This window comes from Carcharodon carcharias, chromosome 1, assembly GCF_017639515.1.
Source record: "Carcharodon carcharias isolate sCarCar2 chromosome 1, sCarCar2.pri, whole genome shotgun sequence".
Taxonomy (NCBI): domain Eukaryota; kingdom Metazoa; phylum Chordata; class Chondrichthyes; order Lamniformes; family Lamnidae; genus Carcharodon; species Carcharodon carcharias.
In genome coordinates, this window is record NC_054467.1 from 1,972,784 (window position 1) to 2,000,615 (window position 27,832).

The 27,832-nt window shown below is 46.9% G+C and overlaps 1 protein-coding gene across 3 annotated transcripts in view; it reads right to left on the minus strand.

The window, feature by feature from the left end:
* LOC121278966 (nuclear factor NF-kappa-B p105 subunit-like) overlaps window positions 1-22,674 on the minus strand; it is a 95,812-nt gene extending 73,138 nt beyond the window's left edge. The window contains exon 1 of one of the 3 annotated variants that reach the window (XM_041189598.1): window positions 22,628-22,674. In XM_041189598.1, the coding sequence (XP_041045532.1) occupies window positions 22,628-22,635 (8 nt within the window). In that variant the 5' untranslated portion in view covers window positions 22,636-22,674. Of the gene's footprint in view, window positions 1-554; window positions 602-22,509 lie in introns of those variants that run through there. The other 2 variants (XM_041189607.1, XM_041189617.1) reach the window with 2 other exon arrangements.
* Window positions 22,675-27,832: the final 5,158 nt, after the last annotated feature.

Consider the following 27,832-nt stretch of genomic DNA (forward strand, 5'->3'; position numbering starts at 1 on the left):
ATTTCAGGCACTGTATTGTGGTCACTTTAAACATCAGGTTAAGATTCGAAGATCAATCCTTTACAAACATTAATGCAACCTAACAGCAAACAATATTAAAAACAAAAACAGAATTACCTGGAAAAACTCAGCAGGTCTGGCAGCGTCGGTGGAGAAGAAAAGAGTTGACGTTTCGAGTCCTCAATGACTCATGAGGACTCGAAACGTCAACTCTTTTCTTCTCCGCCGACGCTGCCAGACCTGCTGAGTTTTTCCAGGTAATTCTGTTTTTGTTTTGGATTTCCAGCATCCGCAGTTTTTTTGTTTTTAGCAAACAATATTAACTCACTGGAAAAGAGCTTGCATTTCTATAGCACCTTTCACCAACTCAGGACATCCCAAAGCGCTTTACAGCCAATGAAATATTTCTGAAGCATTGTCACTGTTGTAATGTAGGAAACATTTCAGATGATTCATGCACAGCAAGCTCCCACAAAAAGCAATAATGACCAGATAATCTGCTTTCAAGTGTTGTTGAGGGGTAAATATTGGGCAGGATGGTGGGGAAAACTCACCTGCCCTTCTTTCAAAACAGTGCCATGGGATCCACCTGAGCAGGCACGGGTTTAACATCTCATCTGAAAGACGGCACTTCTGACAGTGCAGTGCTCCCTCAGTGCTGCTCTGGAAGCATCCGTCTGAATCATGTGTTCAAGTCCCTGCATTCAATATCTATGACTCGCCCTTGTCCACCACTTGTACCATCTTCCCTAAGCTCCACCGTCTCGTTGCCCTCCTTTCAAAACCTTTGCCAGGACTAACCCTATGACCAAGATTTTCTTAAACTCTCCCTTCCTGGATCAGGACTGTTTACGCAGGCACCCCTCTGCTGGGATGGCCTTTAATGTTACAGGTGCTGTATAGCGGAAAGAGTGTTTTAACTTGCAATGTCCCCTACCCAGAGAACAGAACACTGGGAGGGTGAGCAGAATTGGTTTAACTGTGATGACACTATGACTGGAAAAGTCACTCTCATTCACACCAGCTGCAAGAATAGCCTACAATTCCAAATGAAATGCTCTTACTGCCATCAGAAATGAGAGAGAAAATGGGGTAGATTGAAATGATCATTTTCACTCATGACATCATGAAGATATTATTGCCAGCAAAAGTTAATACTTGAAAAGGTCCAAACAAATACTTGGTGAAAAACAGGACTGAAGGTTCCAAATACAATCACAGAGGCAGTTCCTCAAACCCTCCATGGAGCTACCAGGACTGCCGAGTAGACTAGACACCATGCAGGCCAACTACTCCACTCTCAGAGAAATGTTCACTTGCCACTTGGAAACAGGAATTCTCCGCAAGGGAAATAATGAGGGAGATCATCTGTCAAACACAACTCGTCAGCACTGAATAATGGTGAACAAAAGATTAGATGGGATCTCCCGAGTTCCACCGATTGAGGTGTCATGGGGAAGGTTCACCGTGAGATTATTAACACCAATACTAGCCAGTGGGAGGTGGAAGACGCTCACAGCGTGTCCGTTCTACAGCAAACAAAAGCTGCGCTGAATAATACGCTGGGCGCTGAGGGTAGGATCCGCAGCCAGAAGTCGGCGGCCTTTAGACTTCTCCGGACCTGCCTTTGGAATGCGCCCGATAAAACGTCAATTGGGGATTAGGACGGGTTTGAGGCCGTGCTCCTGCCCAATCCAAGCTGGAGGGTGGGTTGTCCGGCCTCCGAGGTCATTGACCATGCCCCCGGAATGAGGTCAGGGCCAGTAGTTTAAAGGGCTCCCTGTCACAAGACAATGTCAGAGGACCCAGCAACTGCAGGATCGCTTCAAACCTTGCAGGATAGTTTGTCATTGGGCACGTTGCAGCTTCTATAGTGAGTGCATCTTATTTTGAGTTCTGCTCCAAACCATGGTACTGATCAGAGGTAGCATTCTTTTTTAACCCGAATAAGGTAACCACGTCTTTGCCTGAAGGAGTTGTCCAGTTGTTGCATGTTTCCCTCCAGAGATGTCTGCACCATTGGAGCGAGCAGAGAGGCAAGGGAGAAAGGCCAAGCCAGTCCCCAGATTCGATAAGGCCTCACTCAGAGCCTTCCTAAGTGCAGTCTCTGACTGATGCGGGCAACTAGTGCCGACCCCTGGAAAGAGGAGGAAACCGAGTCAGACACCTGCAGCCTGGGAGGAGGTGACTGAGGAGGTCAGCAGTGTTGGGCTGGTCAGAATGCCAGAAAAGGCTCAATGACCTCATGAGGGGGGCCAGGGTGAGTAAGGCCTCAGTATGTGCAATCTTGTGCCAGTGAGCTCCAGGGCACACTCAGGGATGTTGGGGGACCATCAGATTGGCTGGACCTCAAAGGCAGCAGGATTCATGAAGGAGGCAACTTCTTCGACAATGTCATTGTGCATTTAAAGCTTTGGTCCAGTTGTAGGATGGGTGGTTGGCAGAATGAGTACACGACAGCTGAGCACAGCTGGACCCATGAGCACCATTTTGAAATACAGGGGAGTTGTTCTGGGGCTCTGACCAAATTTATCCTGCAATCAACATTAATTAGTCTATTTGTTGAGCTTCCTCATTGGTGTGCCCAGGCTGATTACCATATTTACCTACACGACCGTGACTAAACTTGAAAGTAATGTACGTACATGTGTTGGGACATTTCAAAGAGACATATTAAGAAACATATAAGTTCTTTCTTTATAATTTGGTGCATAGAATGTGCTCCTGAAAGCATCTAGAATAGATGTGGACATGGCTCATGAGCGACCCCTTATTTTTAAACAGTGACCCCTAGATTCTCCCACAAGAGGAAACATCTTCTCTACATCCACCCTGTTAAGACCCCTCAGGATCCTGCATGTTTCAATCAAGTCACCTCTTACTCTTCTAAACTCCAGCGGATACAAGCCTAACCGGTCCAACCTTTCCTCATAAGACAACCCACCCATTCCTGGTCTAGTAAACCTTCTCTGAATTGCTTCCAATGCACGTACATCCTCCCTTAAATAAGACGACCAGTACTGTACTCCAGATGTGGTCTCACCAATGCCCTTATAACTGAAGCATAATCTTCCTACTTTTATATTCAATTTCCCTCACAATGAATGGTAACATTCTATTAGCTTTCCTAATTACCTGCTGTACCTGCACACTAACCTTTTGCGATTCATGCCCCAGGACACCCAGATCCTTCTGAATCTCAGAGCTCTGCAATCTCTCACCATTTAGATAATAAATTTCTTTTTTAGTCTTCCTGTGTAAATGGACAATTTCACATTTTCCCACATTATACTCCATTTTCCAGATCTTTGCCCATTCACGGAACCTATCTTTATCCATACGCAGCCTCCTTACATCCTCTACACAACTAACTTTCCTACCTTTGCGTCATCTTTAAATTTAGCAACCACACCTTCAGTTCCTTTATCCAAGTCATTTATATAAATTGTAAAAAGTTGAGGCCCCAGCACTGATCCCTGTGGCACTCCACTCGTCACATCCTGTCAACCAGAAAAAGACCCATTTATACCTACTCTCTGCTTCCTGTTAGTTAGCCAATCTTCTATCCCTGCTAATACATTACTCCCTATACTATGAGCTTTTATTTTCCACAATAATCTTTGATGTGGCACCTTATCAAATGACAATGTTTTAGTTGTGGAATACACCCTATAATGTACTATAATACACAATATAATACACACAATAGTGCATTACAATACGTTATATAATACACATTATAACACCATGCTTCCCTGTCTGAGAATCATTTCATAAAATCATTAAAACTTACAGCAAGGGAGGAGGTCATTTGACTCATTGAGTCTGAGCTGACTAACAAAGAGCTCTCCAGCATAATCCCACTTTCCAGCTCTTGCTCTGTAGGTTATGGCACTTCATGCGCAAATCCATTCAAAATCAACTTTAAACGTTGAATGTTTCTGCCTCTACCTCTCTTTCCAGCAGTGAGCTCCAGACCCTCAGCATCCTCTGGGTGAAAAATTTTCCCTCAAACTCCCTCCAAAGCTCCTACCTCTTACCCAGATTTTTGCTCCCTGGTTATGGGTGCCTCAATCAAGGGGAAGTAGCCCTTCTTATCCACTCATTCTGGACCCCACATATGTACAGATGAATTTGGAGCAGGAGGAGGCCATTTGGCCCCTCAGGCCTGTTCCACCATTTGATAAGGTCATGGCTGATCCGATTGAAGCCTCCACTCCACTTTCCTGCCTACCACCAATACCTTTTGATGCCCTTGCTTATCAAGAATCCACCTAACTCAGCCTTAAAAACACTCAATGACCCAGCCTTCACTGCTCTCTGGGGAAGAGAAGTCCACAGACTAACAAGACTTGGAGAGAAAAAATTCCCCTCATCTCCATCTTAAAGAGGAGACCCCTTATGTGTAAGCTATGTCCCCTAGTTCTAGTCTCTCCCACAAAAGGAAACATCCTTTCAGTATCCAACCTGTCAAGACCCCTCAAGAATCTTATACATTTCAATTAGATCATCTCCCATTCTTCTAAACTCCAATGGATACAGGCCCAACCTGCTCAACCTTCCCACATAAGAGAAACCTTCATCATACGATTTATTATAAATACAGAGGGAATCAAAAAAATGGAAAAGGAAGTGATAAAGAGAATATCAGAATTGGTCAGTAGTTAACTAAAAACCCAGTGGCTGTTTTTATATAAACATAGGCAGAGGAAGAAAGGGGCCAATTAGAGAACAAGAAGTAAATATTCCTGTGGAGGCAGGTATATGATTGGGTAACTGAATGATGTGAGGCCTTTGAAGAGGATGCTCATTCAGAGAGCCAGTGCAGACACAATGGGCCGAATGGCCTCCTTCTGCGCTGTAACAATTCTGTGATTCATCAGACAAGTGAACCTTCTCTGCACTGCTTCTAATGCAATTATACTCCTCCTTAAATGAGACCAAAACTGTACACTGTACCCTAGATGTGGTTTCACCAACGCCCTGTACAACGGTAGCAAAACATCCCTACTTTTCTCTTCCATCCCCCTTGCAATAAACAATCACTTGCCGTACCTGCATTCTAACTTTTTGTGATTCATGGACCAGGACACCCAGATCCCTCTGTACCTCAAAATTCTGCAATCTCTCTCCATTTAGATAAAATGTTGCTTTTCTATTCTTCCTGCCAAAGTGGCCAAGTTCACTTTTTCCCACATTATACTCCGTTTGCCAATTTTTGCCCACTCACTTAACCTACCCATGTCTCTATGCAGACCCCTTATGTTCCCTTCACAATTTACTTTTCTACCTATCTTTGTGTCATCAGCAAATTGAGCAACCAGACATTTGGTCCCTTCATCCAATTTATTGATATAGGTTATAAGTAGTTGAGGCCTCAGCACTGATCCCTGTGGCACTCCACTAATAACAGCTTGCCAACCAGAAAAAGGCCCATTTATTCCTGCTCTCTGGTTCCAGTCAACTAACCAATCCTCTATCTATTACCAATATGTTTCCCCTTACACCATGAGCTCTTTGTCGAGTAACCTTTGGTGTGGCACCTTGTCAAATCCTTTTGCCTTCTTCCTTTTTCAGATAATGCTTTTAAATGATGTTATAGACTTTGCTTTGTAAGGTACTTGGAGTTAAACATCCCATGTTCCAACAAGCCTCTATATTTCTCCTGACTTTCCACTTCCACCTCCTGGTGATAAGCCCAAGGCTGAAAACAATCATTCAATTCTTCACCTCTCAAAATCTGTGTCAATTCCAATTCCAAAGTATCCAAGTAATTTAAAACCGTTTTGATATTTAACCTCTGGGGAAATTCTGAACCTTTGAGAAAAGTGAATTATTCATATCAAGAATACACATTCGTGGTTGTAAACAAATGGCTAGCTAGTTTTATTAGTTGTGAGATCAGAAATACAGCTTCAACTGGATTGGCAATCTTATCAAATACCAAGTTGTAAATAACTTCTAGTCTATTAAATATTTTCCCAGTGCATGTAAATCCTAGGTTGGGTTTACACAATAACAACAGCATCAGTGTAAACTGACTCTATTTTGCATCCACACTGTAGTTAGAATCATACAGGATAGAAGGAGGCCATTCAACCCATCATATGGGTCAAGCTATCCACTCCTCTGCTCTTTCCCCCGACCCTGTCAATGAATTTCTGGTGTAAATTTACCTTGAATCTGGGATTCTGATCCAACTACACTCCAGAGTGAAGAGTCTCACTCCACTTCAGTGTCAGTACAGACTTGGACCAGAGAGATTTCAGATGAGAGTTTCAACCAGGGCCCTATCTGCCCTCACAGTTGGATGTAAAAGCTTTTGTGGCACTGCTGAAAGGAGAGCATGGGGGAGTTCTCCCCAGTATCCAGGCCAACATTTATCCCAAACCAGCATCACTAAAAAACAAGGTGTGAGCAATATACTCACCATCATATTGCTATTGGTGGAATCTTGCTGTGTACAAATTGACTCTGTCAGTTCCTGCATTATAACAGTGACTATACTTCCAAAATAATTAATTGGCTGTAAAACATTTCGGGAAATCCTGAGTTTGTAGAAGACTCTATATAAACACAATTCTTTCATTAACGATTTACAGCACACCAGTTCATCCAGCATGTGTAGGTGAAGATATTTCACACAGATTCTAAATTGCTTTTGAATATACCGGAAATAGATTCTTCAGGAATTCAACAATTGTGGGTCTAGGGTTGGGCAGGTGCTTATTATCAATTCTGAATCCAAATCTCATCAATGTAAAGGCATGAGCACAAACCCAGATAACAGGGCAATCTGCATTACAAACATTCATTTGTGATAAAGGTGACCAAAGAAATTCTGTGCAACTTTCTCTCTCCTGCTGGGGTTATCATGCTCAATGCTGGAAATAGATAAATGTTTAATTTTGATTTTTTCTGGTGGGATGGTGACCTGTCCATGTGGACTCTCTGGTAGCTAGGCATCTCTTTTATCCAGTAATGTCCTCAAGGAGCTATACGTTTGATTATTTACATTTCACAGAATACATTTTGATTTTCCTTTCTCAAATCCCTTGATTTATTGCTACTGCTCTCATGTACTGAGCTACTACCTCATTTACTCTACAGTCATTCTCCTGACAGTAGCAGGGTTGTAAAATAATGATGAAGCATTAAAAACCACCCAGAGATGATGCAAATTATATTGCTGCAGAGAACATGTCACACAGGTCAAAGCAGCTCTTGTTTTTCTGGCCATTGACGTAGCTTCTAATAAGCAAAAAAAGGTCACAACCTGCTATAAACGACTCAACCGTGCTGGGTCAGCCACTCTCAGGCAGAAACTAGCCTTAACTACAATTGTGTGGGAATGCGGGTTGGGAGAGTGGGGCCAGAGGCAGTGAGAGTGGGGGGAGAACAGGCAGTGGGGGGGAAACGTGACCGTTGGTGGGGAGGGGGGGTGGGGGTTGTGGAAGCAGCAGCCATGACTGGGGAGATTGGGGAAATGAGAATTCCAATGTTGATCATTATTGATTGATTCCCTGTTGCGAAATGCAAATGTGTGGATATTGAGTAAAGACAGGATTGAACAAAACTGAGATGCCCCAACAGCATCGTACATTTACATACAATCATAGGATGATTGCAGCACAGACATTCAGCCGGTCGTGTCTGTGCTACCTCTCTGCGAGAGCAATTAACCTGGTCCCACTCCCATGCCCTCTCCACAAAACCCTGAAAACTTTCTCTTTAGATAATTATCTAATTCCCTTTTGAAAGCCTCAATCGAACTTGCCTCCACCACACTCTCAGGCACCGCATTCAAAAGCCTAACTATTCGCTGTGTTTTTTTTAATTCATTCACGGAATGTGGGCATCGCTGGCTGAGCCAGCATTTATTGCCCATCCCTAATTACCCTCGAGAAGGTGGGGGGTGAGCTGCCTTCTTGAACCGCTGCAGTCCATGTGGTGTAGGTACACCCACAGTGCTGTTAGGGAGCGAGCTCCAGGATTTTGACCCAGCGACAGTGAAGGAACGGCCGATATGTTTCCAAGTCAGGATGGTGTGTGACTTGGAGGGGAAACTTCCAGGTGGTGGTGTTCCCATGTCTCTGCTGCCCTTGTCCTTCTAGATGGTAGCGGTTGTGCGCTTGGAAGGTGCTGTCGAAGGAGGCTTGGTGAATTCCTGCAGTGCATCTTGTAGACAGTGCACACTGCTACTACTGTGTGTCGGTGATGGAGGGAGTGAATGTTTGTGGATGTGGAGCCAACCAAGTGGGTTGTTTTGTCCTGGACTGTGTCAAGCTTCTTGAGTGTTCTGGGAGTTGCACTCATCCAGACAAGTGGGAAGTATTCCATCACACTCCTGACTCATGTCTTGTAGATGGTGGACGGGCTTTGGGGAGTCAGGAGGTGAGTTACTTGTTGCAGGATTCCTAGCCTCTGACCTGCTCTTGTAGCCACAGTATTTATATGGCTAGTCCAGTTCAGTTTCTGGTCAATGGTAACCCCCAGGATGTTGATAGTGGGGGATTCAGTGATGGTAATGTCATGGGGTAATGGTTAGATTCTCTCTTGTTGGAGATGGTCATTGGCTGGCACTTGTGTGGTACAAATGTTACTTGCCACTTGTCAGCCCAAGCCTGTACATTGTCCAGGTCTTGCTGCATTTGGACATGGACTGCTTGAGTATCTGAGGAGTCGCGAATGGTGCTCAACATTGTGCAATCATCAGCGAACATTCCAGCGAACATCCCCGCACCTGACCTCATGATGAATGGAAGGAAGGTCATTGATGAAGCAGCTGAAGATGGTTGGGCTGAAGACACTACCCTGACAAACTCCTGCAGTGATGTCCTGGAGTTGAGATGACTGACCTCCAACAACCACAGCCATCTTCCTTTGTGCTGGGTATGACTCCAACCAGCAGAGAGATTTCCCCCGATTCCCATTGACTCCAGTTTTGCTAGGGCTCCTTGATGTCACACTCTGTCAAATGCAGCCTTGATGTCACGGGCGGTCACTCTCACCTCACCTTGGGAGTTCAGCTCTCTTGTCCATGTTTGAACCAAGGCTGTAATGAGGTCAGGAGCTGAGTGACCCTGGCGGAACCCAAACTGAGTGTCAGTGAGTAGGTTATTGCTGAGCATGTGCCGCTTGATAGCACTGTTGATGACCCCTTCCACTACTTTACTGATGGTCCGGTAATTGGCCGGGTTGGATTTATGCTGCTTTTTGTGTACAGGACATACCTGGGCAATTTTTCACATTGCCGGGTAGATGCCAGTGCTGTAGCTGTACTGGAACAGCTTGGCTAGGGGCGCAGCAAGTTCTGGAGCACAGTCTCCAGTACTATTGCCGGAGTATTGTCAGGGACCATAGCCTCTGCACTATCTAGAACCTTCAGCCTTTTCTTGATATCACATGGAGTGAATGGAATTGGCTGAAGACTGGCATCTGTGATGCTAGGGACCTCTGGAGGAAGCAGAGATGGATCATCCACTCGGCACTTCTGGCTGATGATTGTTGCAATGCTAATTTTTTGCACTGATGTGCTGGGCTCCCCCATCATTGAGGATGGGGATATTTGTGGAGGCTCCTCCTCCAGTGAGTTGTTTAATTATCCACCACCATTCATGACTGCATGTGGCAGGACTGCAGAGCTGAGATCTGATCCGTTGGTTCTGGGATCGCTTACTGTTTATGCTGTTTGGTATGCAAGTAGTTTTGTGGTACAGTTTCACCAGGTTGATAGCTCATTTTTAGGTATGCCTGGTGCTGCTCCTGACATGCCCTCCTGCACTCTTCATTGAATCAGGGTTGATCCCCTGGCTTGATGGTAATGGTAGAGTGGGGGATATGCTGGGCCATGAGGTTACAGATTGTGTTCGAGTACAATTCTGCTGCTGCTGATGGCCCACAGCGCCTCATGGATGCCCAGTCTTGAGTTGCTAGATGTGTTTGAAATCTATCCAATTTAGCACGGTGGTAGTGCCACACAACACGATGGATGGTGTCCTCAATGTGAAGGTGGGACTTTGTCTCCACAATGACTGTGCAGTGGGCACTCCTACCGATACTGTTATGGACAGATGTATCTGCGGCAGGCAGGTTGGTGAGGATGAGGTCAAGTATATTTTTCCCTCTTTTTGGTTCCCTCACCACCTGACACAGACCCAGTCTAGCAGCTATGTCCTTTAGGACTTGGCCAGCTCGGTCAGTAGTGGTGCTAGTGAGCCACACTTGGTGATGGACATTGAAGTACCCCAACTAGAATACATCCTATGCCCTTACCACTCTCAGTGCTTCCTCCAAGCGATGTTCAACATGGAGGAGCACTGATTCATCAGCTGAGGGAGGGCAGTACTTGGTAATTGTACATGATACATGGGCTTCCTTGCCTATGTTTGACCTGACGCCATGAGGTTTCATGGGGTCTGGAGTTGATGTTGAGGACTCCCAGGGCAACTCCTTCCCGACTGTATACCACTGTGCCTCCACCTCTGATGGGCCTGTCCTGCCGGTGGGACAGGACATACCCAGGGGTGGTGATGGTGGTGTCTGGAACACTATCTGTAAGGTATGATACTGAGAGGATGACTATGCCAGGCTGTTGCTTGACTAGTCTGTGAGACATCTCTCCCAATTTTGGCACTAGCCCCCAGATGTTAGTAAGGAGGAGTTTGCAGGGTCGACAGGGCTGAGTTTGCTGTTGTTGTTTTCAGTGCCTAGGTTGATGCTGGGTGGTCCATCCAGTTTCATTCCTTTTTTGTGACTTTGTAGCGGTTTGTTACAACTGAGTGTCTGGCTCGGCCATTTCAGAGTCAACCACATTGCTGTGGGTCTGGAGTCACATGTAGGCCAGACCAGGTAAGGACAGCAGATTTCCTTCCCTAAAGGACATTAGTGAACCCGATGGGTTTTTACAACAATCGACAATAGTTTCATGGTCATCATTAGACTTTTAATTCCAGATTTTATTGAATTCAAATTCCACCATTTGCTGTGGTAGGATTTGGACATTCCCCATTTAGTATTACCCAGGCTCACTGGATTACTAGCCCAGTGACAATACCACGATGCTATTGCCTCCCTTGAGGAGAGAAGAAAAGGTTTCTCATGTCACTATTATTTCTTTTGTCAATTACTTTAAATTGGTTCCCTCTGTTCTCAATCCTCCCATCATAGAATTTTTATAGTGCAAGAGGCCATTCAGCACATCGTGCCTGCTCCTGCTCTCTGAACGAGCATTCCACCTGGTGCCACCCACCTGCCTTCTCCCCATAACCCTGCACATTCTTCCTTTTCAGATAAGAGCACCTTTCCCTTTTGAATACCTCCATTGAAGCTGCCTCCACCACACTCTCAGGCAGTGCATTCCAGATCCGAACCACTCGATTTACCCTGTCTCCACCACACTCTCAGACAGTGCATTCCAGATCCTAACCACTCGATTTACCCTGTCTCCACCACACTCTCAGACAGTGCATTCCAGATCCTAACCACTCGATTTACCCTGTCTCCACCACACTCTCAGGCAGTGCATTCCAGATCCGAACCACTCGATTTACCCTGTCTCCACCACACTCTCAGACAGTGCATTCCAGATCCGAAACACTCGCTTCAGGAAAAAGTTTTTTCTCATGTTGCCATTCCTTCCTTTACTAATTTTTAAAAATCTGTGCCCTTTTGTTTGTGATCCTTTCATGAGTGGGAACAGTTTCTTCCTATCTCTTCTGTCCAGGCCTCTCAATTTTGAACACCTTGATTAAATCTCCTCTCAAACTTCTCTTCTCCAAGGAAAACAGTCCCCACTTCTCCAATTTATCTTCATAACTGAAGTTTCTCATCCCTGGAACCATTCTCGTGAATCTTTTCCGCTCTCTCTCCAATGCCTTCACATCCTCCCTAAACTGGAACTGGACACAACACTCCAGCTGAGGCCGAACTAGTGACTTATATAAATTCAACATATCCTCCTTCACAATGGGAAAACCTCTGTACGCTCTCTGCCCAGACCCCTCATGGTTTTAACGGTCTATCTACTCTGTCTAGACTTACACTTAGAATATGTCCCAGGTGGAGCCACAGGGACTGCAAGTAGCAAGACTCCACTAACTCCCGGTCCATCCACTAACTCCTGGTCCACCATAACCTCTCTCACTCCAGCCCAGGCAATGTACCACTCTTGAAGGTCATCCTTAAATGTACTTCACCAGATCTTCTCTGACTGGCCCTGTCTTCTTCTTCCATCTGGTGGCGTCCATTCTACTGCCACTCTGGCAGGTCATACGTCCGAGAGGCAAAATACGCGTCTGGTCAGTCTCAGTCGTCTCTCCATCACAATGTCCCGCAGGAGTCTCTGACCAGTCCGCCGTAGGACTTCTTCATTGGTCTTTATTCTTTCATGGGATGTGAACATCACTGGCGAGGTCAGCATTTGTTGCCCATCTCTATTTGCTCTTGAACTGAGTGGTTTGCTAGGCCATTTCAGTGGGCAGTTAAGAGTTAACCACATCGCTGTGGATCTGGAATCTCATGTAGGCCAGACCAGGTAAGGACAGCAGGTTTCCTTCCCTGAAGGACATTAGTGAACCAGATGGGTTTTTACAACAATCGACGATAGTTTCATGGTCACCATTACTAAGATTGGCTTTACATTCCAGATTTATTAATTGAATTTAAATTCCACCTCACAATAAATTATAACAACATTCTATTAGCTTTCCTAATTACTTGCTGTACCTGCATACAAACCTTTTGTGATTCATACACTAGGACACCCAGATCCCTCTGCAATCTCTCACCATTTAGATAATATGCTTCTTTTTTTATTCTTCCTGCCAAAATGGACAATTTCACATTTTCCCACATTATACTCCATTTGCCCGATCTTTGCCCATTCACTTCACCAGTCTATACTCCTTTGTTTTTTAAATTCACTCCTGGGATGTGGGTGTCGCTGGCTGGGCCAGCATTTATTGCCCATCCCTAATTGCCCTTGAGAAGCTGGTGGTGAGCTGCCTTCTTGAACCACTGCAGTCCAAGTGGTGTAGGTACACCCACAGTGCTGTTAGGGAGGGAGTTCCAGGACTTTGACTCAGCAACAGTGAAGGAACGGCAACATATTTCTGTTATAGAGTTGAGTTTCCAAACAACTTTTCTTGGTGGAAACATTGAACTTTATTTACAAGGTAGTGGCAGCAGCTACATGTGTGCATCAAACTCCATAACCAAAGAAGAACACTTGCCTAGAGGTTCCACGCACAGCTAACTCATTGGTTTACATGTGATCTTACAACTGTATTATTCTTAAAGCTACAGTCCTACATTTGTCAAAACTATTACTACATTCCTCCCCCTTTAACTTTCCTGTACATTTTGTATTTACAAGTATATTTATCTCATGACATTACAATATTTACACAGGTCACAAAATTACAAGTTCAGTCTTTCAAGTGGTTTCATAAACTGCGTGGAACGTCGGAGCTCCACAACTTCTGATTCTTTGACAGGAACCACATTCTTTGGAACTGCATTATCAGGTACCTCATTAGGCACAAGCAGTTCAGTGTCGTCCACTCCGACAGGGACATCGGGCATGTCTGTCCTTGATTGAACAACTTCAACAGGAACTACAGGTTCAGCAATGGTTACAGGTGGAACATCATTTTGTCGGAGTATCTCCCTTTTCTTAAATGATCCACATGCTTATGGGTGATCCGGCCCTCCACTTCCACGTGGTACGACAATAGTCCGGTCACAGAGCTTACTTTACCAGGTAACCACTTCGGTCCTCCACTGAAATTCCTTACAGAAACTGCTTCTCCAACAGTAAATTGTCACCCACGACTATGCAAATCATGAATCGCTTTTTGGTTCCCTTGACTTTTCTCCACCTTCCCCTCCAAATTGGGAAGTATCAGGCTTAGTCTTATTTGAAGATGGTGTCTCATCAGTAATTCTGTAGGTGTTGCTCCTGCCATAGTGGGGGCGGTGGGGGGGGGGTTGTTCTGTAGTGAAATAGGAAACGAGCTAGTTCAGGTTCCAATGATTCACCTGTTAACTTTTTCATTCCTGCCTTTAAAGTTTGTACCGCTCTTTCTGCCAGTCTGTTAGATAACGGATGGTATGGTGTTGTCTTCACATGGTTGATACTATTTAGGCTGACAGATCTTTGAAATTCAGCACCATTATCTGAGGCGATTACTTCTGTCAATCCATGGATAGAAAAGCTTTGGTGTAGTTTTTCTATAGTAGCACCTGACATTGGCGACTTTACCTCATAAACGTCTAACCACTTGGAATGAGCATCTATAATCAATAGAAACATGGTTCCAAGGAAAGGACTGACATAACCTATGTGCAATCTCACCCAGGGCCTACCAAGCCACTCCCATGGGTGTAATGGGGCTGCCGCCGGCAACATTTGTAGCTGTTGGCATTGCACATTGTGTTTTACCACCTTCTCAATATCGCTGTCCATTCCCGGCCACCAAAGATAACTCCGCGCTATTGTCTTCATTCTTGAGATTCCCGGATGGGCACTGTGTAACTCTACTAAGAGTGATTCCCGTCCTTGTGAAGGAGCTGCTACTCAGCTCCCCATTGTAGAATAACATCTTGACTGTTTATTTCATGTCTTCGGTTGAAAAGTGGCTTCAATTCGTCAGGAACTGGTTCCTGGGACCATCCATGTGACACCTGGTCTCTCACTCGAGACAGGACTGGATCACAATTCGTCCAGTTTCTTATCTGCCTGGCACAGACCGGTGAGGAATCCAGGAAATTCATCACTAGTACAAGCTCTTGGGGAATTGGGACATGGTCATTGTTCTCTTGCAAAGGAAGGCGGCTTAGGGCATCAGCATTTGCTGTATGAATCCCTGGCCTACACACAAAGGTGGATTCATATGCTGCCAAAATTAGGGCCCATCTTTGTATACTTGCAGAAGCTATGGCAGGTATAGCCTCTTCCTCGCTAAACAGACCCAGAAGTGGTTTGTGGTCTGATACTATCATGAAATGTCGCCCATGCACGTATTGGTGGAATTTTTTTTTAAACACCAAAAATAATCAACAGACCTTCCTTTTCAAGCTGAGAATATCCTCTTTCAGCTGTGGCAAATGTCCTGGATGCATAGCCTAGTGGCCTCTCTGTGCCGGCACCCATCTTGTGAGATAGTGCCGCTCCCACCCCACAGGGGGCGCATCGCAGGTTAGCACCAATTCCTTTGTCGGGTTGTAGTGCGCTAACAAATTCGAAGAGTGCAAGAGCTGTTTTACTTTCATGGAGGCTTCTTCTTGGGGTGACTCCCAAAACCCAACTGTTTTATCTTTAGCAGTGAGTGTAGAGGGGCTAGAACCATTGATAAATTTGGTAGAAATCAGTCATAATAATTTACCATCCCTAAAAATGATTTAGGCTCAGAGGTGTTCTTGGGTGCAGATGCCTCTCTGATTACTTTAATCTTCTCTTCAACCGGGTGTAACCCTTGGGCATCTACCCAGTGGCCCAAATAAATGACTTCATTTGTCTGAAAAGTGCATTTTTCCATCTTTGGGTGCACTCCTACTTCTAAAAATCATTCAAGGTCTTCCTCTAGATTAGCCAAGTGTTCCTTTTCTGTGAATCTAGTTATCAGTACATCGTCCAGGTAGACCACAACCTGAGGTGGTTCTTGTAGTAAGCTCTCCATCGTCCTCTGGAAAATGGCACAGACCAAGGAAACACTGAAGGGCAGGTGTGTGTGTTGATATAACCCTTTGTGGGTATTTATGGTCAGAAATTCCCAAGAGGCATCATCCAGCTCCAGCTGCTGATGTGTGTGACTCATATCAAGCCTTGTATACAGTGTCCCTCCTGCTAGTTTGGCATAGAGGTCTTCAATCTTGCGAATAGGGTACCTGTCCAGTTTGACTGCTTTGTTGACTGTTAATTTATAATCCCCACAGATCTGGACAGTCTGGTCTGGTTTAAGGACAGGGACTATAGATGCTGCCCAGTTTGAGAACTGAACTGCTTTTATGATGCCCAGCCTCTCTAACCGGTTCAGCTTCTCTCTCAGGGTGTATGGCACTGGTCTTGCTTTCAAGAAGTGAGGGAGTTGCTTCTGGGTCCATGTAAATCTTGGTCTTTGATTCTTCCCAGTTCACCCTTGAAGACAGTATCATTTTTTTAAGCAGCTCTGGCAGTCCTCCTGCTCGCAACTGGAAGATTTCGGACCAGTTTAATTTAATCAACCAATCACAACCTAGAAGGCTTGGTCCTTCACCTTCTACCACCATCACCGGTAGTTATGCTGTTTGGTGCCCAAAATAAACAGGTACTCTAAGATACCCTTTACCTGGATTTCTTCTCCTGTGTACATTTTCAACTTGGCAAAAGCTTGTTCCAAATTTAATTATTGAGCACCTTTATTTAAATATCTGGAAGTGTCTTCTCCTACTACAGTGGTAGAAGCACCAGTATCTACTTCCATTTTTTAGGATTTACCATTCACTTGCAGTGTGACAGTAATTGGCTCTGTCTTCCCAACTTTCATGTTGAATAAGGAATAAATGTCAGAATTGGTTGTTTCTGGCTCCTCTACACTGTTTATTCATTGGACTTAGTTAGTTGCCTGGAAGCCTGTTTTAATCTCACTTTGCAATGTTTCAACATGTGCCCACTTCTGTGACAAAACTAACGCTAAGCTGTTTCCTCTCAATTTTCAGTTAGCAGGGGCTGTTTCCCGCTTCATGTCGAAGTCCTGGCTTTTCACACCACTTTTGGCTGACCGTTCCTGTCCAACTAGGAAAGCAGCGCCATTTTGCACATTTTGAATCACTTGTGAATCCATTACAGCTTTTTCCATTGCAAGCGCTATTTCTGACGCTTTCTTAAAATCAAGATCCACTTCAGCTAGCAATCCTCACTGAATAGCATCCTCTCACACACCACAGACCAAATGATTCCTGAGCACGTCATTCTGAAATGTGGCCCAAGTTATATACGTCCTCATGTAAAGAAATATTAGTTTAACAGAAAACAAAAACTTGTAACTGGCTTTGAGTATGACAAGGAAAAAATGTGCTTTTGGGCTTCATTCATTCTTCTAGCTAGGGGAGGATTGTCACAAATAACCCACCACATTCATCACTGCTGCAAAGATTTAACAAGGCTTGCAATTTGTACAGCACCTTTAACCAACTCAGGATGCCCCAGAGCACTTGGGCAGGTGGTGGCAGAGTCACTGACTAGTAATCCTGAGACTCATGGTAATGCTCTGGGGACCTGGGTTTAAATCCCACCACGACAGATGGTGAAATTTAAATTCAATAAGAATCTGCAAAGTCTGATGATGACCATGAAACCATTGCCAATTGTCACAAAGGCCCATCTGGTTCAGTAATGTCCTTTAGGGAAGGAAATCTGCTGTCCTTACCTGGTCTGGCCTACATGTGACTCCAGACCCACAGCAATGTGGTTGACTCTTAAATGCCCTCTGAAGGGCAATTAGGGATGGGCAATAAATGCTGGCCTTGCCAGCGACGGCCCACATCCCATGAATGAATAAAACACTTTACAGCCAATGAAGTATTTTCAAAGTGTAGTCACTGCTGTAATGTAGAAAATGCAGTAGCCAATACAGCAAGATCCCACAAGTAGCAACATGATAACGAACAGATAATTTTCTTCAGTTACACTGGTTGAGGGATAAATACCACCCAGGGAATAACCCTCCTACTCTTTTTCTAAACAGTGCCCTGAGATCTTTACTATCTGAGGGCAGACAGAGTCTAGGTTTAAAGTCTGATTTGAAAAATCTAATGATTTATTGAAATTGGTTTCTCAGTTTCCACAGAAATTGCACTTAAAGTGTTGATCTCTTTTTGATCTGTGAACCTAAAACTGACAACATAGAAACATAGCTGTAAAAGTTCCCACAGCAAACAATTACACTCAACTATTTCAGCCTGTGTTTATTAGTGTTACTGAATGTACAAAGACAGGTAAAACTAGCAGGCAAAACCAGTGCAGCAGATTCCATTGGGTGCCGTGTGCTCTAATACACTATTATAAAACATGGCATCCTGTCAGCAACAGATTACCTATTAGGAACAGGAGGAGGCCATTCAGCCCCTCGAGCCTGTCCTGCAATTCAGTTAGATCATAACTGATCTAGATTTGAACTACGTTAACCCACCTTGGATCTATCCTTGGCCACCCCCTATTTTTTATCTACATTGGCAAGATGGGGAATTGATGACATTTCTAAATGACTTGGTCCTACCCCCTTGTTAACTCTTGGTAACATCATGTGAAGGCACAGTGTTAGTTTTCACATGCACGCTGATGACTCCCAACTCTATCTCACCACCACCTCACTCAACTCCTCCACTGTTGCTAAATTATCAGAATACTTATCCCACACCCAGTACTGGATGAGTAGAAATTTCCTCCATTTAAATACTAGGAAGACCAAAGCCACTGGTTTTGGTCACTACTCCAAACTCCTATTCCCTAGCTACCAACTCCAGCCCACTCCCCGACAACAGTATGAGATTAAAGCCAGTCTGTTTGCAGCCTTGGTGTTATGTGATCCTGAGAAACGCTTCCCACCTCATATTCATGCCATCACCAAGGCTACTTTTCCTTACCTCTGTTACATCACCCAACTCCGCTCGTCTCAGCTCATCTGCTGCTGAAACCCTCTTACACACATTTGTTACCTCTGGACTTGGTTATTCTAACACACTCTTGGCTGATCTCCCTCATTCCACCCCCCATAAACTTAAGATCATCCAATTGGTGCCCCTGTTTTAACTTGCAGTAAGTCCCATTCCCCTATCACCCCTGTGCTCGCTGACTTACACTGGCTCCCAGTCAAACAACATCTTGATGTTAAAATTCTCATTCTTGTTTTCAAACCCCTCCATGTGTCTTGCCCCTCCCTGTCTCTGTGATATTCTGCTGCCCTACAGCCCTCTGAGATATCTGCACTTCTCCAATTCTGCCCTCTTGTACAATCACTCTACCATTGGCAGCCATGCCTTCAGCTGCCTGGGGCTCAAGCTCTGGAATAGCCTCCCTAGACTTATCTGCCTCTCTACCTCACTCTCCTCCTTTAAGACACTCCTTAAAACTTATCTCTTTAACCAAGCTTTTGGTCGCCTGACCTAATATCTCCTTATGTGTTTCAATGTCATATTTTGTTTTATAATGCTCCTGTGAAGCAGTTTGGGACATTTCATTATTTTAAAGGTGCTACATAAAACAAGTTGTCATTGTTTTAGTAATCGTTAAAAGCCTTACCCAACAAAAATCTATTAATCTCAGTTTTGAAATTTTCAATTGGCCGTTGGTCTTAACAGATTTTTTGGGGAGAGAGTTCTCGATTTTCATGATCCTTGTATGAAGAAATGTTTTCTGACAATTGCCCCTGAACATCTAACCAAGTAACTATCTAACCAAGTAGCTGACAGGCACACCACCCAGTTACATACACACACACATCACTCAGCTACACACACACACACACATCACCCAGCTACACACACATCACCCAGCTACACACACACACACATCACCCAGCTACACACACACACACATCACCCAGCTACACACACACACACATCCCCCAGCTACACACACACACACATCCCCCAGCTACACACACACACACATCCCCCAGCTACACACACACACATCCCCCAGCTACACACACACACATCCCCCAGCTACACATACACACATCCCCCAGCTACACATACACACATCCCCCAGCTACACACACACACATCCCCCAGCTACACACACACACATCCCCCAGCTACACACACACACACACACACATCATCAAGCTATACACACACACACACACACATCACCCAGCTACACACACACACACACACACACATCACCCAGCTACACACACACATCACCCAGCTACACACACACACACACACACACACACACACACACACACACACACATCACCCAGCTATACACACACACACATCACCCAGCTATACACACACACACATCACCCAGCTACACACACACACACACACATCACCCAGCTACACACACACACACACACACACATCACCCAGCTACACACACACACACACACACACATCACCCAGCTACACACACACACACACATCACCCAGCTACACACACACACACACACATCACCCAGCTACACACACACACACCACCCAGCTACACACACACACACACATCACCCAGCTACACACACACACACACACCACCCAGCTACACACACACACACACATCACCCAGCTACACACACACACACACATCACCCAGCTACACACACACACACACATCACCCAGCTACACACACACACATCACCCAGCTACACACACACACACACATCACCCAGCTACACACACACACACATCACCCAGCTACACACACACACACATCACCCAGCTACACACACACACACATCACCCAGCTACACACACACACACACACACATCACCCAGCTACACACACACACATCACCCAGCTACACACACACACATCACCCAGCTACACACACACACACATCACCCAGCTACACACACACACATCACCCAGCTACACACACACACACATCACCCAGCTACACACATCACCGTTACAGCTGCAGCTCAATGTGCATCTTAACGGCAGCTATTTTGCTTTGAGGTACAGGTGGCTTATTTGTGGATTAGATTATTCTATAAACTTCAATATATTATTTTTTCATTTATGGGATGTGGGATCGCTGGCTAGGCCAGTATTTATTGCCCATCCCTAATTGCCCTTGAGAAGCTGATATCATTTTCAAGTCATTAACAGTTGGAATGAATTGATAAAAATTACACAATTAGAACCAAGCCATTTAGAAATGTCATCAATTCCCCATCTTGCCATTAACAAAAGCACCCACAGCTAATGGCATCACTCACCTTCACTTCCTTTACTTCACATGGGCTGAGGTGAATGAGACAACTAAACATCACAACTAGAAACTAAAGCACCCAACAGCATTATAACTTGAACACACATCTTTCAGAATCATCCCTCTGCACAGCACCCTGACCCCACAACTGGACAACATTCAAATTCAGTCCAGGGCTAAGAGAACTGCAAGTTTCACCAGTCATCTATTAGATCACTATTTTTTCAACAGTTTACACCTTTTATCAGTAGTGGACATAAATATAACACTGCACATCACCAACACATGAAATCTCTCTCCCGTAAACACATTAGAAAGGCTGAGGCCCTGGTTGAAGGACAGCAAAAAGAGGAAACTAGCACATGAAACACTTGGAAAATGGGGATTAGAGTGAGGAAGCAGTGACACATACAGCCCAGAGACACATCTGGAGAAAGATTCAGCCTCAGCTGGTGTAAAATGTGGACAATCCTAAAGGAAACTCAGGGCCTAAACCCAGAGACAGACAGGGAGCGAGGGACTGAAGGAGAATGAGGTACTTTCAGGAACTGAGACTGAGGGAGCTGGGAGACTGAAGGAGTTTCAGGAACTGAGGATTGTGGAGGGAGATTAAAATAAAACAGACAGAAGGAGGTTGGCAGGATTGAGGGTTTTGAGGGAGAGTGCGAGGTTAAGAGAGATTGGAGTGACAGTGAGGGTCAGGGTGAGGGACTGAGGGAGGGTGAGGGTCAGAGGGAGTGAGGGTCAGAGGGAGGGTGAGGGACTGAGGGAGGGTGAGGGTCAGAGGGAGGGTGAGGGTCAGAGGGAGAGTGAGGGTCAGAGGGAGAGTGAGGGTCAGAGGGAGGGTGAGGGACTGAGGGAGGGTGAGGGACTGAGGGAGGGTGAGGGACTGAGGGAGGGTGAGGGACTGAGGGAGGGTGAGGGTCAGAGGGAGGGTGAGGGTCAGAGGGAGGGTGAGGGTCAGAGGGAGGGTGAGGGACTGAGGGAGGGTGAGGGTCAGAGGGAGAGTGAGGGACTGAGGGAGGGTCAGAGGGAGGGTGAGGGACTGAGGGAGGGTGAGGGACTGAGGGAGAGTGAGGGACTGAGGGAGGGTCAGAGGGAGGGTGAGGGTCAGAGGGAGAGTGAGGGACTGAGGGAGAGTGAGGGTCAGAGGGAGGGTGAGGGACTGAGGGAGGGTGAGGGACTGAGGGAGGGTGAGGGACTGAGGGAGAGTGAGGGTCAGAGGGAGAGTGAGGGTCAGAGGGAGGGTGAGGGACTGAGGGTGAGGGACTGAGGGAGGGTGAGGGTCAGAGGGAGGGTGAGGGACTGAGGGAGGGTCAGAGGGAGAGTGAGGGTCAGAGGGAGGGTGAGGGACTGAGGGAGGGTGAGGGACTGAGGGAGGGTGAGGGACTGAGGGAGGGTGAGGGTCAGAGGGAGAGTGAGGGTCAGAGGGAGGGTGAGGGACTGAGGCGGAAGCTCGGGCCTTTGCGCTGTATTTTGCGGCCGATCCGCAATGATTGGCAGCGGAGAGAAGCTGCGGATTGAATGCGGCGCTGTCAGTGTGAGCAGCGGGAGGGAGATGGGAACTTCTCTGCGAGTTGTACTCACTGTCACAGCGGATACTCCAGCGGCAACAAATTAACAAACTCCAGCAACAAACTATCCGCCTCAAGTTACAATGTGAGCCGCTCCTCCCGGACTCTCAATCCGCCGGCTCTGCGCTCACCGCTCCATGCGCCCGCCGGACTCTCTCCGCTTCCCGGTACCGAGTGCTCCCCCCTCCCGCCCCCCGGCTGGAAATTCCCCGCCCGCCAGTCAGACCGGGACCGCCAGCTCCGCCTGGGGGCAGTGAGGGGAACTACACCCCCACTGACTCCTCCTGGGGGCAGTGAGGGGAACTACACTCACTGACTCCTCCTGGGGGCAGTGGGGGGAACTACACCCCCACTGACTCCCCCTGGGGGCAGTGGAGGGAGCTACACACCCACTGACTCCCCCTGGGGGCAGTGGGGAAACTACACCCCCACTGACTCCTCCTGGGGGCAGTGAGGGGAACTACACTCACTGACTCCTCCTGGGGGCAGTGGAGGGAGCTACACCCTCACTGACTCCCCCTGGGGGCAGTGGAGGGAGCTACACACCCACTGACTCCCCCTGGGGGCAGTGGGGAAATTACACCCCCACTGACTCCTCCTGGGGGCAGTGAGGGGAACTACACTCACTGACTCCTCCTGGGGGCAGTGGAGGGAGCTACACCCTCACTGACTCCCCCTGGGGGCAGTGGAGGGAGCTACACACCCACTGACTCCCCCTGGGGGCAGTGGGGAAATTACACCCCCACTGACTCCTCCTGGGGGCAGTGAGGGGAACTACACTCACTGACTCCTCCTGGGGGCAGTGGAGGGAGCTACACCCTCACTGACTCCCCCTGGGGGCAGTGGAGGGAGCTACACACCCACTGACTCCCCCTGGGGGCAGTGGGGAAATTACACCCCCACTGACTCCTCCTGGGGGCAGTGAGGGGAACTACACTCACTGACTCCCCCTGGGGGCAGTGGAGGGAGCTACACCCTCACTGACTCCCCCTGGGGGCAGTGGAGGGAGCTACACACCCACTGTCTCCCCCTGGGGGCAGTGGGGAAACTACACACCCACTGTCTCCCCCTGGGGGCAGTGAGGGGAACTACACTCACTGACTCCCCCTGGGGGCAACGCAGGGGAACTGGACCCCACTGCAGGAGTGGCAGGAAGCGGAGGGTGATGGTCGAGGGGTGTTTTTGTGACTGGATGCCTGTGTCCAGTGGGGTTCCCCAGGGATCGGTGTTGGGTCCCTCGCTGTTTGTGGTATATATAAACGATTTAGACTTGAATGTAGGAGGGTTGATCAGTAAGTTCACGGATGACACGAAAATTGGTGGGGTGGTAAAGAGTGAGGAGGATAGCCTTAGATTACAGGAGGATAGACGGGCTGGTCAGATGGGCTGATCAGTGGCAAATGGAATTTAATCTGGATAAGTGTGAGGTGATGCACTTGGGCAGGACAAACAAGGCACGGGACTACACAATGAATGGTAGGACCCTGGGAAGTACCGGGGATCAGAGGGACCTTGGTGTGTGTGCCCACCGGTCCCTTAACATAGCGGGACAGATAGATAAAAACAAAAAAACTGCGGATGCTGGAAATCCAAAACAAAAACAGAATTACCTGGAAAAACTCAGCAGGTCTGGCAGCATCGGCGGAGAAGAAAAGAGTTGACGTTTCGAGTCCTCATGACCCTTCGACAGAACTGAGTGAATATTAGGCGAGGGGTGAAATATAAGCTGGTTTAGGGTGGGGGGCGTGGGGGGGTGGGGGGAGAGAAGCGGAGGGTGGTGGGGGTTGGGTGGGGGGCGGAGAGAAGTGGAGGGGGTGGTGGGTTGGGTGGGGGGAGAGAAGCGGAGGGTGGTGGGGGTTGGGTGGGGGGCGGAGAGAAGTGGAGGGGGTGGTGGGTTGGGTGGGGGGAGAGAAGCGGAGGGTGGTGGGGGTTGGGTGGGGGGAGAGAAGTGGAGGGGGTGGTGGGTTGGGTGGGGGGAGAGAAGCGGAGGGTGGTGGGGGTTGGGTGGGGGGCGGAGAGAAGTGGAGGGGGGTGGGTTGGGTGGGGAGAGAGAAGCGGAGGGTGGTGGGGGTTGGGTGGGGGGCGGAGAGAAGTGGAGGGGGGTGGCGGGTTGGGTGGGGGGAGAGAAGTGGAGGGGGGGGGTGTGGTTGTCGGGACAAACAAGCAGTGATAGGAGCAGATCATCAAAAGATGTCACAGACAACAGAACAAAAGAACACAGAGGTGTTGAGGTTGGTGATATTATCTAAACGAATGTGCTAATTAAGAATGGATGGTAGGGCACTCAAGGTATAGCTCTAGTGAGGGTGGGGGGAGCATAAAAGATTTAAAAATATTTAAAAATAATGGAAATAGGTGGGAAAAGAAAAATCTATATAATTTATTGGAAAAAACAAAAGGAAGGGGGAAACAGAAAGGGGGTGGGGATGGGGTAGGGAGCTCAAGACCTAAAGTTGTTGAATTCAATATTCAGTCCAGAAGGCTGTAAAGTGCCTAGTCAGAAGATGAGGTGTTGTTCCTCCAGTTTGCGTTGGGCATCACTGGAACAATGCAGCAAGCCAAGGACAGACATGTGGGCAAGAGAGCAGGGTGGAGTGTTAAAATGGCAAGCGACAGGGAGGTTTGGGTCATTCTTGCAGACAGACCGCAGGTGTTCTGCAAAGCGGTCGCCTAGTTTACGTTTGGTGTCTCCAATGTAGAGGAAACCACATTGGGAGCAACGAATGCGACAGGTAGATAAGTGGTTAAGAAGGCATGTAGGATACTTGCCTTTATTAACTGAGGCATAGAATATAAGAGCAGGGAGGTTATGCTGGAACTGTATAAAATGCTGGTTAGGCCACAGCTAGAGTATTGTGTGCAATTCTGGAATCTGCATTATAAGAAGGATGTGTTTGCACTAGAGAGGGTGCAGAGGAGATTTACCAGGATGTTGCCTGGGTGGAGAGTTTTAGTTATGAGGAGAGATTGGATAGGCTGGGGTTATTTTCCCTGGAGCAGAGGAGATTGAGGGGGGACATGATTGAGGTGTATAAAATTATGAGGGGCATAGAGAGGGTAGACAGGAAGGAACTTTTCCCCTTGGTGGAGGGATCAATAACCAGGGGGCATAGATTTAAGGTGAGGGCAGGATGTTTAGAGGGGATGTGAGGAAGAATTTTTTCACCCAGAGGGTGGTGGGAATCTGGAACTCACTGCCTGAAAGGGTGGTAGAGGCAGAAACCCTCATAACATTTAAGAAGTATTTGGATGTGCACTTGCGATGCCTTGGCATACAGGGCTATGGGCCTGGTGCTGGAAAATGGGATTAGAATAGTTAGGTACTTGTTTGACTGGCACAGACTCAATGGGCTGAAGGGCCTTTTTCTCTGCTATGGACCGCAATGACTGCACCCCACTGACTCCCCCTGGGGCAACGGGGAGTATTGCACTCCCATTGACTCCCCCTGGGGGCAATGGAGGGAACTGAACCCCACTGGCTCCACCTGGGGGCAATGGGTGGAAACTGCACCACTGACTCTGCCGGGGGGAAACCGGGGAAACTGCACCTCATTCCCCTGACGCCTTGCCCCCATCTACCACCCTGGTAGAATGACAGAATGGATTGCTAAAAGGATTCAAGACAGAAAGCAGACAGTGGGAGTAAAGGATAGTCATTCAGTGGCAGAAAGTGGACAGTGATGTTCCACAAGGGTCAGTGCTGGGACCATTGCTGTTCACAATTTACATTAACAATTTAAACTTTGGAATCAAAAACACTTTCTAAATTCATGGATGAATCCAAATTGGGGAGAATATTCAATACTGAGGAGAACTGCAACAAATTACAGGAGGACATTAATAAACTTGGAGAATGGATAAATAATTGGTAAATGAAGTTCAACACAGGTAGTACGGTGAGGTAGTACACTTTGGTCGGAATAATAGGGAGCTGACTTATTACTTGGAAGGTGTGAGTCTGGATGGGGTGGAGGAACAAAGAGATCTCAGAGAACAAACACAACTATCACTAAAAGTTACTCTGCAGGTTAGCAAAGCAATAAAAAAAAATCAAACCAAGCACTGGGTTTTACTTCTAGAGAGATGGAATTGAAAAGAGAGATAGAAATAGAATTGATACTGGTTATGTTAAACCAGCATCGCATCTTGGTCAGGCCACACTGAGAGCACTGTGTGCAGTTCTGGTCCATATATAGATATAGAGATACTGGAGAGGGTGCAGAGATGAGTTACTAGTCCAGAAATGTGTGGGTTTACATATCAGGAAAGGAATCACAGGCTGGGGCTCTTTTCTCTTGAAAAAAGAAAGTTGAGGGGTGACTTAATCGAGGTCTGTGGTGACTGTCACTTTAAGATCAGTTCAACTGAGTAGGGGTCATGTGATTTGTTCAACCAATGTGTGGCTAGCACGGTGGGTGGGAAATAAATGGCTGTCTGAGGGGCAGGCTGGACACAAACAACCAGGGAAGCTCTTGTGTAAATAAAGTTTGTTTTGTTTGACTAAGCAGCCTTGCAGAACATGTTTCTACATGGTCTTTAAAATTCTGAAAGGTTTTAATCGAGTGGATACAGAGAGAATGTTTCCTCTTGTGGGGAAGAGCAGAACTCGAGGCCGTCAATATAAGATAGTCCCCAAGAAATCCAATGGGGATTTCAGAAGAAACTTCTTTACCCAGAGAGAGGCGAGAATGTGGAACTCGCTACCACAGGGAGCGGCTGAAATGAATGGTGTAGATACAGTTAAGGGGAAGCTAGACAAAGAGATGAGGGAGAAGAGAATAGAGGGTCATGATGTTGGATTTAGATTGGATAAAATGGGAAGAGGCTCGAGTGGCGTATAAACACCAGCATGGACTGCTTGACCTGGAATGGCCTGTTTCTGTGCTGTAAATTCTATGTAACCCTATGTATGTAGTTGTGGAACTGCATACCACTTGCCAGCTCCCTCCAGTGGTAATGTGTGGAACTGCACCCCCACCCATCAGCTCCCCCTGGTGGCAGTCTGAGAAGCTGCTGACTCCAACGTGCACAACCAGGAAATTTCTGACGGTGCTTCCCTAAACTGCAATTCCCTGGGGCAACTCACCAGCTTTCTCCAGATTGTATTTGTTTCCACCAGTGCCATTTAAGTAGATCAGAGGTACTGACCCTCCTGACACTGGAAACAGTTTTCTCCTTAAGGTGCAACATCTGCCCCTTTACTTCCTCTCTCCTCGCCGTCCAAGGGCCCAAACACTCCTTTCAAGTGAAGCAACATTTCACTTGCATTTCCCCCAACTTAATCTACTGCACTTGTTGCTCCCAATGCAGTTTCCTCTACATTGGAGAGACCAAAC